This window comes from Esox lucius, chromosome 1, assembly GCF_011004845.1.
Source record: "Esox lucius isolate fEsoLuc1 chromosome 1, fEsoLuc1.pri, whole genome shotgun sequence".
Taxonomy (NCBI): Eukaryota; Metazoa; Chordata; class Actinopteri; order Esociformes; family Esocidae; genus Esox; species Esox lucius.
In genome coordinates, this window is record NC_047569.1 from 27735687 (window position 1) to 27750027 (window position 14341).

The 14341-nt window shown below is 44.0% G+C and overlaps 1 protein-coding gene across 2 annotated transcripts in view; it reads right to left on the bottom strand.

The window, feature by feature from the left end:
• Positions 1-14341, bottom strand: part of sept4b (septin 4b) — a 58451-nt gene that overhangs the window by 22247 nt on the left and 21863 nt on the right. The window contains exon 1 of one of the 2 annotated variants that reach the window (XM_020049729.2): positions 718-898. The exons of the other annotated variant lie outside the window; for it this stretch is intronic. Within the exon in view, the coding sequence (XP_019905288.1) occupies positions 718-762 (45 nt within the window). The 5' untranslated portion in view covers positions 763-898. Of the gene's footprint in view, positions 1-717; positions 899-14341 lie in introns of those variants that run through there. 2 annotated transcript variants of the gene reach the window in all.

Consider the following 14341-nt stretch of genomic DNA (forward strand, 5'->3'; position numbering starts at 1 on the left):
AGAGGGGGGTAGAGAGAGAGTGAGAGATAGTTAGTGTGAGGGATAGAGCTAGAGAGAGAGCGCTGTCAGATCGACACACAGCTCTGCCAGAACAACCCAAGGGAAGTCAGGTGCTCGTCTTTGCCATCATATAAACAGAGGGGGCCATCAAGTTTAGGAAGAAGCAATATTGATTAAAGAACATAAACTGGTTAACTAAGACTTGCGCAAAATGCTATTAAACTGAAACAATTAAGCATGTAGTGAAGTCAACACATAGACAGCAGTAGCAGGTAGGCAAATATAAAAACTAACGCTGTAATTAAATATGATCAATATCTGAACATGAGTGTAGAAACCAAATCCCATCTCTCACAACAAACAACTAGCAACAACTAACAGAAGTGCCAGAACCAACCACACAAATAACCAACAACATGTTTAGAGTACAGGGAATCTGTTACAGTATGAAACTGATTGGAGAAAAAGAAGGAAAAGCCTGATACATAATTCAGCTGACAGACTGACATTGTGTTCCCCTATTGGCTGAATGCCATGGTCTGATGTTATGGTAAACGCCAAATATATGCTCATAGGAGAAGCCAATGCAGCCGCATACAAATAGTTTCACTAAAGCAGAGAGTGGAAAACCCTTAACACTGAGGACCATTACCCCTCAAACTGACAGACAGACACTCAATTATCTAGAGTGCAGTAGACCAACACAAACACACATACCTCGGAGTCACTGTTTGTTTCAGAGTTGGCGGCCATTTTCTCCATTGGGACATCAACAACATGTAAATAATAGCTGCCGACAAGAAAACAGAACGATACAAAAGAGACAGAAGAGAGAAGGCCAGTAAACAGGCCTTGAACAGCTCCTCAGTCCCCCTGTCACTTCCCAACTTGCAGAATACACCTCATTACATAAACACACCCTTTTCCCCTGTCCCTCAATTGACAAGAAATACGCAAGACCACACCCACTGCCCCTGGAGTTGCATAGACACGCCTGCTGGATCTTTTCCAACCACTGTGTGGTCCTCATTTGAATAATCCCACCTCCACGCTCCGTTGTTACCACTTTGTGGTCCTAATTTGAATAATCCCTCCTCCTTTCTCTGTTCTGACCACTGCGAGCAGCCAATGCAGATTAGATGCAGCACTAGCAGAAAGTGCTTATGCGTCTGTGTGTGTGTGTGTCATCCTTTAGGAAAGATGCTGCAATGTTGGAAGCTTTATATGTGCCTTGTGGGCTTCTAACAAAGCCTAATACATTATTCTATCAAGTCACATTCACGCTTCCCAATGACGCTAACATATGCATGGAGTTCAATATGTGCAGGTAGAGCTCACGGAGATGTGTAACCATCCACACGTGCACGTCTTTATGAAACAACATGAGATGACGTCGGCAGACTGCAGCACTGCCTTAGCACTACGGCGCTTTATGTGATGCCTTTAAACACAGCTCATCCCTCATCCCCTCCAGCTGGCAGTACCAGGGCCGGCGTGGTACCGCAGCCGGGGCAGAGGCTCGTCAGTGTGTGTGTCACATACATCTGTGAGGGGACAGGGCACACAGGACAAAGGGATGAACACACTCACGGCAGATCTGGAGATCCACAAACACACAAAGAAATTTGTCAAATCAGATCAATCAAATCGCCCTTCATTTGTCACGTGCTTCTACAATAACAGGTGTAGACTAACAGTGAAAGGCTTAGTTAGGGGCCCTTTTCAGAGAAAGAAATAACAAGTGCAAGTTAATGGTAGCATCCGATAAATAATCAGCGTATGCTGGGTAATGAGTGTGCAGTTTATGTGTCTGGGACGTATAAATATGTGTGTTTGTTAGAAAGTGTACTTAGAAAGGGTGTGTGTGTGTGTGGGGGGGGGGGTATTTAACACAGAAACACACACCTTCACACAGACACATTCAGACTCTGGCATTGGTCTATCACTGAGCAGGGTCACAGCTCTTCCCATAATCTGTCTGGAATGCTACTGGTTGCTTGTCCTTTAGTAATCACTCATTCTTAGAGAATTAGCATTTTACTTTTACTCTGTTCTTTTTAGTCTTATAGCAAGGTTTAAAGTCAAATGAATGGGCAGAGTGTGGAGACCACTGCCATGTTTTTATAAAGGTACGAGATAGGTAACATGCTTGTTATTGGTCCAGACGCTGTAGACTGAATCATAGGCTTAACCAATCCTTCATTGTCCTGGCTTTAGCATAGATGTAGGTTAAGTAGAATCTCTTCTCCCTGGTTTGGGCCAATTTAGGACTCATTTTCGGGGACTGAGAATGAAGAGAAAGATGGAGAGTAAGTCTGATTACTACAGATTACTAAGATTACTATACAGCACTACCAGAGCCTAAAGGATCATTAGTGTCCGCAGCAATATACTGTAGGTTACAAAAAAGAGACCATACTTTAGACTACTAAATCCAGTCCACACCACAGACTACTGAATAGGGTCAATACAACAGAACTGAGGTGCTGTTACACGTCTCCCATCGCCCTCTTCGGAGACTCATAATCAGGACTGTCTGACAGAGCTGGCTGAGGTCAAGCCTCAACAGGCGGGATCATGAACACAAGCACACCGCTGCTCAGACAGACTGGACACGTTAGAATGAATGGAAGGCTCCGCTGGATCGTATTTCCAAACACGATTAAAATGCCTATCATATCCCTTGTTTGGACTGCAGGGTCAGCCGGCCCCGGGGCCCGGGGACGTAGAATGTATGGTACTATACGATGGATGGCACTACACACAGGCAAACAGGATCCATGGCACTGGAACTCCCAAGGCCTGGGATTGACCTGAAGACCCGGAGAGAGGGTGGCGCCATCTGGTGCTCGTTACGGGGAACAGCTTGAACATACACAGGCACAGACACACAAACGCAGGCAGGTGGCAACCACCGCACGTCATCAAATCACACCTGATGCCAATAGCCCCCATGGTGAGGTATAAATAGCAGAGCGTCACTGCGTCCCACTGAGGGGATGCAATGCACACAGTGATCTGTGTTCAGCAAAATCTGAAACGCTAGAAAACGGCTAAATAAATACAAGAGATCCCTGTCAGTTCACTCCTACCCTGGACGGTAGGAGAAGTTGTTAGTGCTGAACCTACACTTCGCACACCTCCTCCTCCATTCAGTTGAGGTCTTTCATCTGACCAAACGTTCCTGCTGGAACCAGACAGCATTCCTCAGCCCTGTTGTTTCCCCTCAACAAGGCAGTGCGGAGAAACAATCAGCTCGTGAGGTTGTGGCAAGGAGGTGTTCCGTCGGAGGGCTGAGAAAAGGATAGGCAAAAGGCCAGCAGAGATGAAAAGAGCGAGAGACGGATGGAAGGGAAACTCCAACAATGAAATGCTTAGCTCCAACACTCGGTAAACTTTCTTGAGGAAACACTGAATGCCAAAAAGCGAAAAACATAAAAATGACACATTGTAGATAGGATTTTTTATTTATTTTTTGTGCTCGGGAATAAATGTATTTTGGAAAGCAATGGCCATTAGATGGATGCAGGCTTTTGGATTGTTCCTGCCAGGCAATAAAAAACCAGATCATTTCAGGCACTGCACAACAACCAGGGGGCCTACCAGTCCCTATAGGGAGAGTAGCCTTGGCCAGCACTCCTCTTGGGCAGGCCCCCTGACCTGTCATCCAACCATTCCTCTTCCAGCCACCGCAACATGTCATTGCCCAACATGTGCACTCTCTCTCCCTCTCAGACCGGAACTTATGGCGGGCAAGCAAAGAGACAAAATTATACCTCTATACGCAGATCTGTGATTTCCAGCAGGGCAAACGGCTGCCTGGACTGTTTTTAGCCACTTTATGTTGCTGACGTCTCAAGCGAGGGAGGTACAAAGAATGAGCAGAAAGAAAAAGACAAACACCACGCGCACACTCATGCACACAGCCATTTTAACCGTATTTCTTCTGAAAGAGATTTGTGTTTCTACTGTGCAGTGATCCATAATGTCAAACCCAATGCTTTGAGTTAAGACAGCAACCGCACAGCAATCAGAACTGGGCCATTAGCAGCAGCTGCACATAACACATTAAGTTGTTTTTGAAGCTTGCATGCAATTACAAAAATAGTTTCACAAATGAGCAAACAAATAAATGCATAATGTTGTTGCAAGTCTTAAGAAATAGTTTACATCAGTAACAAATAGGTATTTCTATCTTTTTAGCTAAACATATTTTCTCCTGAATAATTCCTACACCTGTGGTCTTAAATACTGCTTAACCATTCCTTCTAAGTCCAACTCTAACCTCAACCCTTCAGCCCAAAGGAAACCAGATATTATTATGTCTATTGATATCCAATGAACCCTGCATCACTGTGGAACAGAACTGGATAATAGCTTTACATTCCGGACACAAACACAAGAGCCTGACTCATTCTGAACCTGCATGGGAAGGATAAGTTGATGTTATTTTAGCTCTGCAGACCAAATGCTCCATTTGTCATAGTATTTGCTGGTTTAACCAAGCTAGTGTAATGTAACCAAACTGTAATGTTGAAGTGTATCTGGACTAGACCTGTTGTAACAATGATGTTGAAGAATTTCTAGACCAGACCTCATTTAAAAGTGATGTTGAACAGTGTCTATATGATATCTGTTGTAAGAGTGATGTTGAAGAATTTCTAGACCAGACCTCATTTAAAAGTGATGTTGAACAGTGTCTATATGATATCTGTTGTAAGAGTGATGTTGAAGAATTTCTAGACCAGACCTCATTTAAAAGTGATGTTGAACAGTGTCTATATGATATCTGTTGTAAGAGTGATGTTGAAGAATGTCTATGATAGATATGTTGAAACAGTGATGTTGAAAAGTGTCTAAACTCGATCTGTTGTAAGAGTGATGTTGAAGAGTGTCTATACTAGATCTGTTGATAGAGTGATGTTGAAGAGTGTCTATACTAGATCTGTTGTACAATTAATGTTGAAAAGTGTCTATACTAGATCTGTTGTAGCAGTGATGTTGAAGAGTGTCTATACTAGATATTTTTCACTCAAACAGTGGAGGTAGAGAAACAAGCAGTCAGATATAAGGCACCTGAAATATCCAAGTCAGTCAAAACAATGTGTGAACATCTGGTGAGTAGCCAGACTGAGACTGTGTGAAATGTCTGGTGAGTAGCCAGACTGAGACTGTGTGAAATGTCTGGTGAGTAGCCGGACTGGGAACTGAGAGAGAACAGTCAGAGGTAGGTGTGTGAAGCTGTGGCCTATTTATTATGGCTTCTGTTACAGTGGGGGATGACCCAAAGGAAAACGTGTTGTGCTATGTATTTGAAGACTCTGTCCACCACCTTTGTAACATAAATATTATACCACTACCAGTGTGATCTCCGACTAACTAATGGGAATTAGCAATATTATCATAATATTAACAATTGAAGCATCCTAGGAGTAAATTAGGGCTGATGCTCGCCATTGGACACAGCAGTGATGTCAGCGTCTGGACTGGACTTCCTGTCTAGCTCAGCAGAAAGAGTCCCATCTACGTGAAATACAACACAATAACAAGTGACATCCCTACTTCTAAAAACAGTAGCTACAGTAACAACATAATAGGAACTTTCCTTCTTGGCTAAAAGGAAAATAAAGCCTGTGATCTGCGGGGAGTGGAGGTCGTATACAGTTGCTAAAGGTTTGCATTATTCCTCAGCGCGTGACCCATTCAAATCTGTCTCTCTCTCTGTCAAAGTTAAATGCTGCACCTGGTGACCCATGTTGGCGTGTTCTGTCTGGCCAAATCTTCCTTTCTGAATACGCTGGGTGTCATTATGGGAAACCCAACCCTTACAGCTAATACAGTACTTTTATTAGGAATTATCCCTATCCATTTCTGCAACAATGCAACTCTGCGAGGCACTGGTCATGCCAAGGCAATTTCAAAAGAATGAACTCCTCATGAAAAGCGCTAACGCAGGTGGAATGCATAGCAGGACGGACACTCAGATACAGCTAACAGTAGTCTAGTTATGCTATAATAAGTCTGGAGAGGAAATCTGTATTTTTTTTCACAATTCTGAATGTTGTTCTCTCCCCTTTTATGGCCAAAACCCCTCACAATATCTTCTCACCTATTATCCTATTATGTCATTAGAGAGAGCTGAGAGATGAGCCCAGATCAGACGACAAAAGTCCTGGCTCTTCTGGGGGGAGTGAGGCAGGCGGCTGGTAAAGTGCTTGTCAGCAACTTCTACCAGGTCTTAGCATAATGGAGCACTAAAATGTATTACAAATAATTTGAATGGACAATGAAAATGGTTTTCTGATTGGAAAATACAGGTAGTACTTTCTGGTTTTACTCTGGTGTAAAAGGGTCTCTGTCTGCAAAACTTGGTCCAATGCGACAAACAAGTGAACATGTATGAATTCCATGTGGTATTTTATGTATTACCACTGGACACAACAGAAGTTTGGGATTTACCACCAGAGCCACTTCTTCTGCCCTAAGATTTGTTGTCTTCTGGGCCAGTATGTTCTTTCTTTTTCTGTGTCTGTGCTAGCAGTGTGTGTTTCTGTGTCTAGGTCTGTAACTCCGTGACTCTGTCCCTGTCTGTACCTCTGTTTGTCTTTCTGTGTCTGTGTCTCTGTGCCTCGGTCTGTCATCTCTGTGCCGTGGTCTGTTGTCTCTGTCTCTAATAGCGTCGTCTTCTGAGTGAATCAGAAAAACACTCCAAAGAGACAGGAAGAAAATGCTTATCTTAGAATGGAATCCGTGGGATAGTTTTACTCAAGGGTCTAAATTCTTTACTTAAATAGACACATTGTAGAAGAGACCACATATCTGTAGACAATGACAGTTAGGGTTGAATACATAATGGTAGAGAAAGTCAGTCTGTGTCTGTCTTACTCTCCCTGATACATACTATATACAGTTGTAAACAACAACCCGAAACAAAGTTCAAAATCCATTCCTATAATATGAATGTAAAGTAAGATTGGCTCTGTCTGCAGAGTGGGTAGCCAGACACGTGCCAACTTGGACTGGGTACACTGATTCTCTCTCTGCTTGTCCCAATGGGCGAGTTCCAAAATGAGGAAATGCTTGGTTTGCAGATAAAAGCAATTTGACTCTGCATGTTCTAAGACAACGCTTATACAAGCTAAAGCAAACATAAGTAGAGATATGCACACTCTTGGCTGTACACCAGCTGCCATTAAAAAGCATTTCATTGAAATACAAAACAAGTGCTAATGGATGACACATTCATTTATACAACCTCATAAAGAATGTGCTCAATGAGCAGAATTTTTCAATGAATGTCCTAACAATGGACATTACAGCAATCACATGGGCTTTCATTACCATATTAGACATACAAATAAGACAGATGCCTTGAAACCAGATCTGTATTCAATCACTAAAATATTTGTCAAGACTATGAGGCATCCATCCACCCCCCATGTTCTATATTGTTTTGAACTTTTCACTCATCCCCTCTGACCTTTAGCTCCCCTCTTGTGTTGTCTGGGGTAATCTCCCTAACGACTGACGCCGTTCATGGTTCGTCTCCCAGGCGACCTGCGGTTATATCCATTACGACCTAAGTGAGTGACATGCCTCAGCCTGTGATGAGGCGGTTACAATCTACGATTGACAGGTCTGACAAACACACACATATATGTGCTTCTAGCTTCTTGATTGACAGATCAGACACAACAATATACATCCCCCCCGGCAACAGCTATCATTATGTTGTTAACATAATGATAAGAAGCAGGGCTCTCGACCAATCCTGGTATTACAATCTCTAAGGGTCGCTTAATAAAATCACTGCAATAAGACCTATAGTACGGACCTCCAGGTCTTTAACCTGTGACAAAACAGTGACATCTCGACTGTCAGACGCAAAGACCTCAGCATCCTGACTGCAGCCTTCACAAGGGAACTGTCATAACATCTGGAGTCTGGGTTTCACCTGCGACTAACAAACATGAAATATTATCCCACGCAATTAGCCTTCAGCCAGCTAGCTCCAGTGCTGCTCATACATATATGTTCTGCATGGCCAAGCGGTCTCCTACGGAGTGGGCGTGCTTGGTTCGTTGTGCATTATTTGGAGACATTCCTGGCCTGGCAGATTCATTTCATGCTAGTGATAATCTGACTTACTACTGTAATTACAGGTAACTTGTACCCACAGTAAGCGGGTGGGGTCCTCCAGGGTGTGGCCGCATTGGCCTGACCGCGGCTGTAATGTAGACCAAGGCTAATAGGCAACTTCCTCACCCTAATCTTTCCTTCCGTCCCTCTCCCTCATGAGACCGTCAGAGTAGCTTCTGCAGTAGAACATGCCACTCCTGTAATTTCGGCAAACCAACACTCAGAAAGCCCCCCCCCCCCCCCCCCCCCCCCAAAAAAAAAACCCAGCAACTACAACTAAGGATAGCCCTTGGCACCTACACAACCAACACACTCCTGCAGAGGAAACACGCTGTGCTGATGTCAAATGCTTTTAAAGACGACACTGGAGGACTTCTGTGTACCGTATGTAGCGGTACGCCCAAAATCAACACACAGTCTTCAAGCAGACACCCACAAGCACACCAAATCACTATCTTAACAGCTCCCCTACTAAAACGTTCCCAACCCATCATCTTCACCTAACCTACAAACCAACATCTTATGAATGGCTGGGAACAGCCATTTGACTGCCATTTAACCAGCAGACGGACGGCAGTACAAACTTTCCCTTTGACCTTATTTAAAGCAAGAATTTGGTTTAAAAACTACCCACAGCACACAGGCTGACCAGTCATAATGTGAAACGACAGCAATGTGTGGTATGTAATGTTCTACCTCCAGACCTCTTAACGGGGTATTTTTTCCAGATGATATACATGCTGAATGAATCACAGACAGAATCAAGAGATAAGCTGTTAAACAGATCTAGACAGACAGAAATGTCAGAGGTTTGTCTCATGCCCTGTAGCTAATAATGTTAACCAGTAGCAGCAAGCCTACTCTTTCCAGTCAACGCCAAGGGCTCTGTTGTAGCCTAGCTCAGTCTGGCCGATCCCTGGCCAACAGATTCACAATCACACAATCACATCAGGCCAGTACTTACCATGCTGCAGACTGATGAAGCTCTCTCTCTCTCTTACTAACTCATACACACACAAACACACACACACACACACACACACACAGAGCTTCAGTTCCTGAAAGAGACCGTAAGCAACTCCAGAAATCTTCTGTACCGATACCCAGTCTATCATCAGCACACACACACACATACACACGCACTCACACACACGCACAGGCTTGCATAGACGCACTGTGCTGGATAGCGTACGCTAGAAGAAACCCTGCCACACATTGTAGAATGGGAGAGGAAGAGAAACAAGGGGGAGAGAACTGGAGGGAGGGTGAATGGAAACAGAGGGAAAGCTCAGGGAAGAGGGATCAGGCTTGCACCAGTACAATAGCCTTCAGGAAATGCCATTAGGAGTTGGGAACCAACTGCAGGCAAAGCCCAGAGTACACAGTACACTGAGAATATAGAGATGGACACAAGGAAGGGCATCCTGATAAAACCACAACCATCCACCAGTAAACCTGAGATGCACATCCGTATTTGAATGCCACCAGGCTAGTGGAGGGTTGACTGACAGAAGAGTCCTTTATTCATCACGCAGGTCGGTCGCCTGCAAGCTGAGTTTCACAGTATACATCCCTTTTCCTTCGACACGTTGAATGGCCTTGTCTTCCTGGTCGAGCAAGCAGTGCTAAGAAGCTGCGCGTCTTGGAGGGCCGCGTAACGTCAACTACCCGGCACGGGACTGTCCGGGGGTTAGGTGCCCGACAGGGTTGCCCCGTCCCACACTGGGGACTCTGAGGTGGGACAGTCGTGGTGCACGGCTGCTGCTCCTCCGGGGACGTAGGTACCGGCGAGCACTTCCTGGTTACGCAAGGTTTGTGATGAAAAGCAAAACGGCTAGATGAGCTCGCTCGCTCAAGGTTGCTGCAATGAGGCAAGACCATAAACACAGGTTAGACTTCATGAAATTGAGAGTGGAGAAAAACAGAGTAAAAAAAAAATGAAAGGACAGTGATTGGGCACTGAAGTGGTGTTTAGGAGAACTGGGGTCAACGCACACTGCAAATAGACCACGCTCAGTGTGAACTGGTGAGGCCGTAGATCTGGGCAGAGAGTGGTCGCCTCCCATTTGTTTGTGTAGCTAACTGGTCTGGTACCCCAGAGAGGCCCTGTTTGGGTACATGCAGTGGGCCATGATGGTATTTACTCAGGCCAGGGCAGAGCTCAGTCACACACATCCTTCCATGCCTCTCTCTGCACAGCCACGTGCGTGCACCAATACACCAACAGGGGACCCTGACACACCCTCAGGGTGTCACCCTCTCAGCGAACCTCTTAAACAACTCCGAAATTACTCAGTAGTTCATTAATTTGTTCTTCATTGAGTTTTCACAGTTAACGCACTCTTTCTTAACTGTTTTATTCTCCGAAACAGTCAATTGTGAAGAAGGCCCAGAAGGAGACCCAGGCTAATAGTCCAGTGATAGGGAGACTGAGCTAGGCTACAACAGAGCCCTTGGCGAGGACTGGAAAGACTAGGCTTGCCGCTACTGGTTAACATTATTATCTACAGGGCATGAGAGACATCTAGCACACAAGCATACTCATTAATGAATGCATTACATTACATCAACAGGGAGAGACACGGGAGCCAGTGAGACACCTGACATTCAGGAGGACCACACACAGGATGACATTTAAACACCTCCAGGGGCCAGGCCAAACACAAACCACAATTAGAGCCCCAGGGGGCCACACAGGTCCACAGGACTACTGCAACTATATCAACAAATAATTAGTCTACTATTACATTTCTGGAATGACCCATTTTTATACTGTGACGTTTCCAGATAATATAACAATGAGTACTGAAGTTGAGAACTTTTCGTCATAGTTAAATGTGTCTATGAGGCACAAACATATTCTTAATAGCTGTGTAAGCAGGAGTGAAATTAGGGGTCAAAATCGATTGTGGGTTTACACAATACCAGTAATACCAGTAATAAAAAAGAGTCTTGCAATAATGACAATGAAATGCCAAGAAAACAATAGGCAACAACACCATTATTTAACAATGCAAAATATCAGCTGCACAAAAAATGTGAATTGATGTGAATTGTGAAATTCTGTGTTTTGTTTCAAGGAAAATACTGAACCATTGCCAAGCCGGGAGATAAGTGGCCCAAGAAGTTTTAAAACAAAAATAGTATGGACCACGTTCACCCTGGTGAGTGTAAGACATTGACCTTTCAAAGTCAATAAAAGTTTCAGTAAGGAAAAACAACCCGACAACATTTCTTGAGAAGGTCTGAAAAAGCCAAACAAAGCACAGCCACAGCCACCAAACACTGCTCTGACTAGTGGCTAGTCATTGCCCAACAGCTGTCATAAAATATAGAAAGTGATAGAAAGAGGCTTCACTGACTGAAATAATCCTGTGACCCAAGCTGCGGAAGTGGGTCATGGTGCCACTCGTGTGAGTGAGTGTGAGAGACCTCTGATTGGGTCCGTGCTGCGGGAGATCACCCCAAAAGAGGGATCAGCAGAGGGCTCTGAGGGCCCTAATGAGTGAGTTTTTTTGTACCTTCCAAATCAGGTAAAGCCCGGGGCCTCAGGCGCCCCATTTCCTGGATGTGCCCCACTGGGTTGGGAATGCTTGATCTAAGAAACATGAAGCCACTCCAAGTCAGTTACACTGAGACTCCAATACATAAGAAAGCCTACTCATCTGTGTCCAAGTGATGGCCAACCTACAGAGCACTTAGAAGACAGAGAACATATTTTTCTCCGAGGAAAGATAAACTTTAAGGATCTATAGTTCTCTGAGGAAGGATACACAGTGAGAATCTACAGTTCTCTGAGGAAGGATACACAGTACAGGATCTATAGTTCTCTGAGGAAGGATACACAGTGAGAATCTACAGTTCTCTGAGGAAGGATACACAGTACAGGATCTATAGTTCTCGGAGGAAGGTTACACAGTACAGGATCTATAGTTCTCTGAGGAAGGATACACAGTACAGGATCTATAGTTCTCGGAGGAAGGATACACAGTACAGGATCTATAGTTCTCGGAGGAAGGTTACACAGTACAGGATCTATAGTTCTCGGAGGAAGGATACACAGTGAGGATCTATAGTTCTCGGAGGAAGGATACACAGTGAGAATCTATAGTTCTTTGAGGATGCAGTCATAATCAATCAGCATAGAGAGAGTGAAAGAAAGATTAAAAGAAGAAGAAGAGAAAGATGTGGTTAGGCTACCCACTAAGAAAGTCCAGAAACAAAAGACTGTCTACAGTCTCTCCCAAATGTATTATACTGTAAGGTATTGTCTATGTGGATTGTTGTATTGCATTATTATTCTGAAGATGTTATTACTCCAACACCCCTCTACAGGCAAGACCACACAAGCATGTTGGAGGAGTCACTGCCCTGGGCAACAGAGAGGAGGACTATAGGGAGAGAGAGGGATGGGGAAATGGAGAGAGAGGAGTGGAGAGAGATAAAGAGAGAGGGAAGAGAGATAGAGAACGGGATGGAGAGATTGAGAGGGATGAGAGATAGAGGATGGGATGGAGATAGAGAGAGAGGAATGGAGAGATAGAGAGAGAGAGATGAAGAGAGAGAGGAATGGAGAGAGAGAAGGATAGAGAGGAATGGAGAGAGAGAGAGAGGGATGAAGAAAGAGAGAGGAATGGATAGAAACAGAGAGGGGGATGGAGAGATAGAGAAAAAGAGAGAAAGGGATGAGAGATAGAGAGATGGAGAGAAAAAGAGAGAAAGGGATGAGAGATAGAGAGAAATGCAGGGAGGGAGGTAAGAGAGATAGAGTGTGGGAGTATTGACCCTGAGCCTATATTCATATTTATCTTCTATGGCATAGGTCTTCAACCCTCTCCTGGGAACCCCCCAGCCATCTCACCGTTTCGCTCACCTGATTCAGCAGGTAAGGGCTTGTTAATTAGTTAATAAGTTGATTCAGGTGTGCTAGCTCTGGGATACATTTAATAGACCGAATGGCTGGGGGGTCCCCAGGAGAGGGTTAAAACTTATGCTCTATGGTATACAGCTCTAACCCACAACCTTCTGGTCCGCCTTTCCATACTCACTCATATACAACCCCATTTCCAAAAACAGTTGGGACACTGCATGTGTAAAACGTAATAAAAACAGAATGCAATGACGAGCAAATCTTTTAAACCCTATACTCAATAGAGAATCCTCCAAAGCAAATATATCAAATGTTGAAACTGAGACATTTTCCTGTTTCATTACCCACTTTGAATTTGATGCCAGCAACACGTTTCAAAAAAGTTTGGACAGAGCCAGCAAAATACTGGAAAAGTTGTGTAATGCTGAAAAACTAAACCTGGTAGAACATCTCATAACTAATTAGGTCAATTGGCACCAGGTCAGTAACATGATTGGGTATTAAAAGATCATTCCAGAGAGGATGGGTCTGTCATGGGGAAGGATGGGTCTGTCAGAAGTGAGGATGGGGAGGGGTTCACCACCCTGTGAAATACTGCTTGGGCAAATATTGCAACAATTTAAGAATAACGTTTCTCAATGTAACGTATCACAACAGCATGACTCCGTAGTAAAAGACTAAACTGGCCTGCCTGCAGTCCAGACCTGTCACCCATTGAAAACATTTGGCGCATCACAAAATGAAATATACGACAAAGGAAACACAGAAATGTTGAGCATCTGCAATCCTATATCAAGCAAGAATGGGAAAACATTTCACATTCAAAACTACAACAACTGGTCTCCTCAGTTCCCAAACGCTTACAGAGTTTTGTTAAAGAAGAGGTGACACAGTGGTTAACACGCCCCAGTCCCAAAAATGTTTTCCTGGCGTCAAATTGAAAATGGGCATGTATTAGAAGAACAGACATACATTTAATTTTTGGCCAGGATACTATAACTTTCTCCAATGCATTTCATATGCACTATATAATAAAAATACTACTACAATATTAGTATAATAAACAAACCATCTAGAAGACACATGACATTTATTAACCAATTCAGGGTGATCAGGGATATCCCTGTATTTATGTGATTGATGTAACTGGATGGTTGTTGAGTCACATGTTGAATGAACTTGGAATGATACATATCCCACCTAAAACATCGGTAGAGTTCAGAACAGATGCCATCTGACCAGTAAACACACAGCTCTCAGACACATGAGAAGAGGGCTGGATTGTGTTTGTTTGTGTGTGGGTCAACCTCAGCTAACTCAAGGTCAATCCCA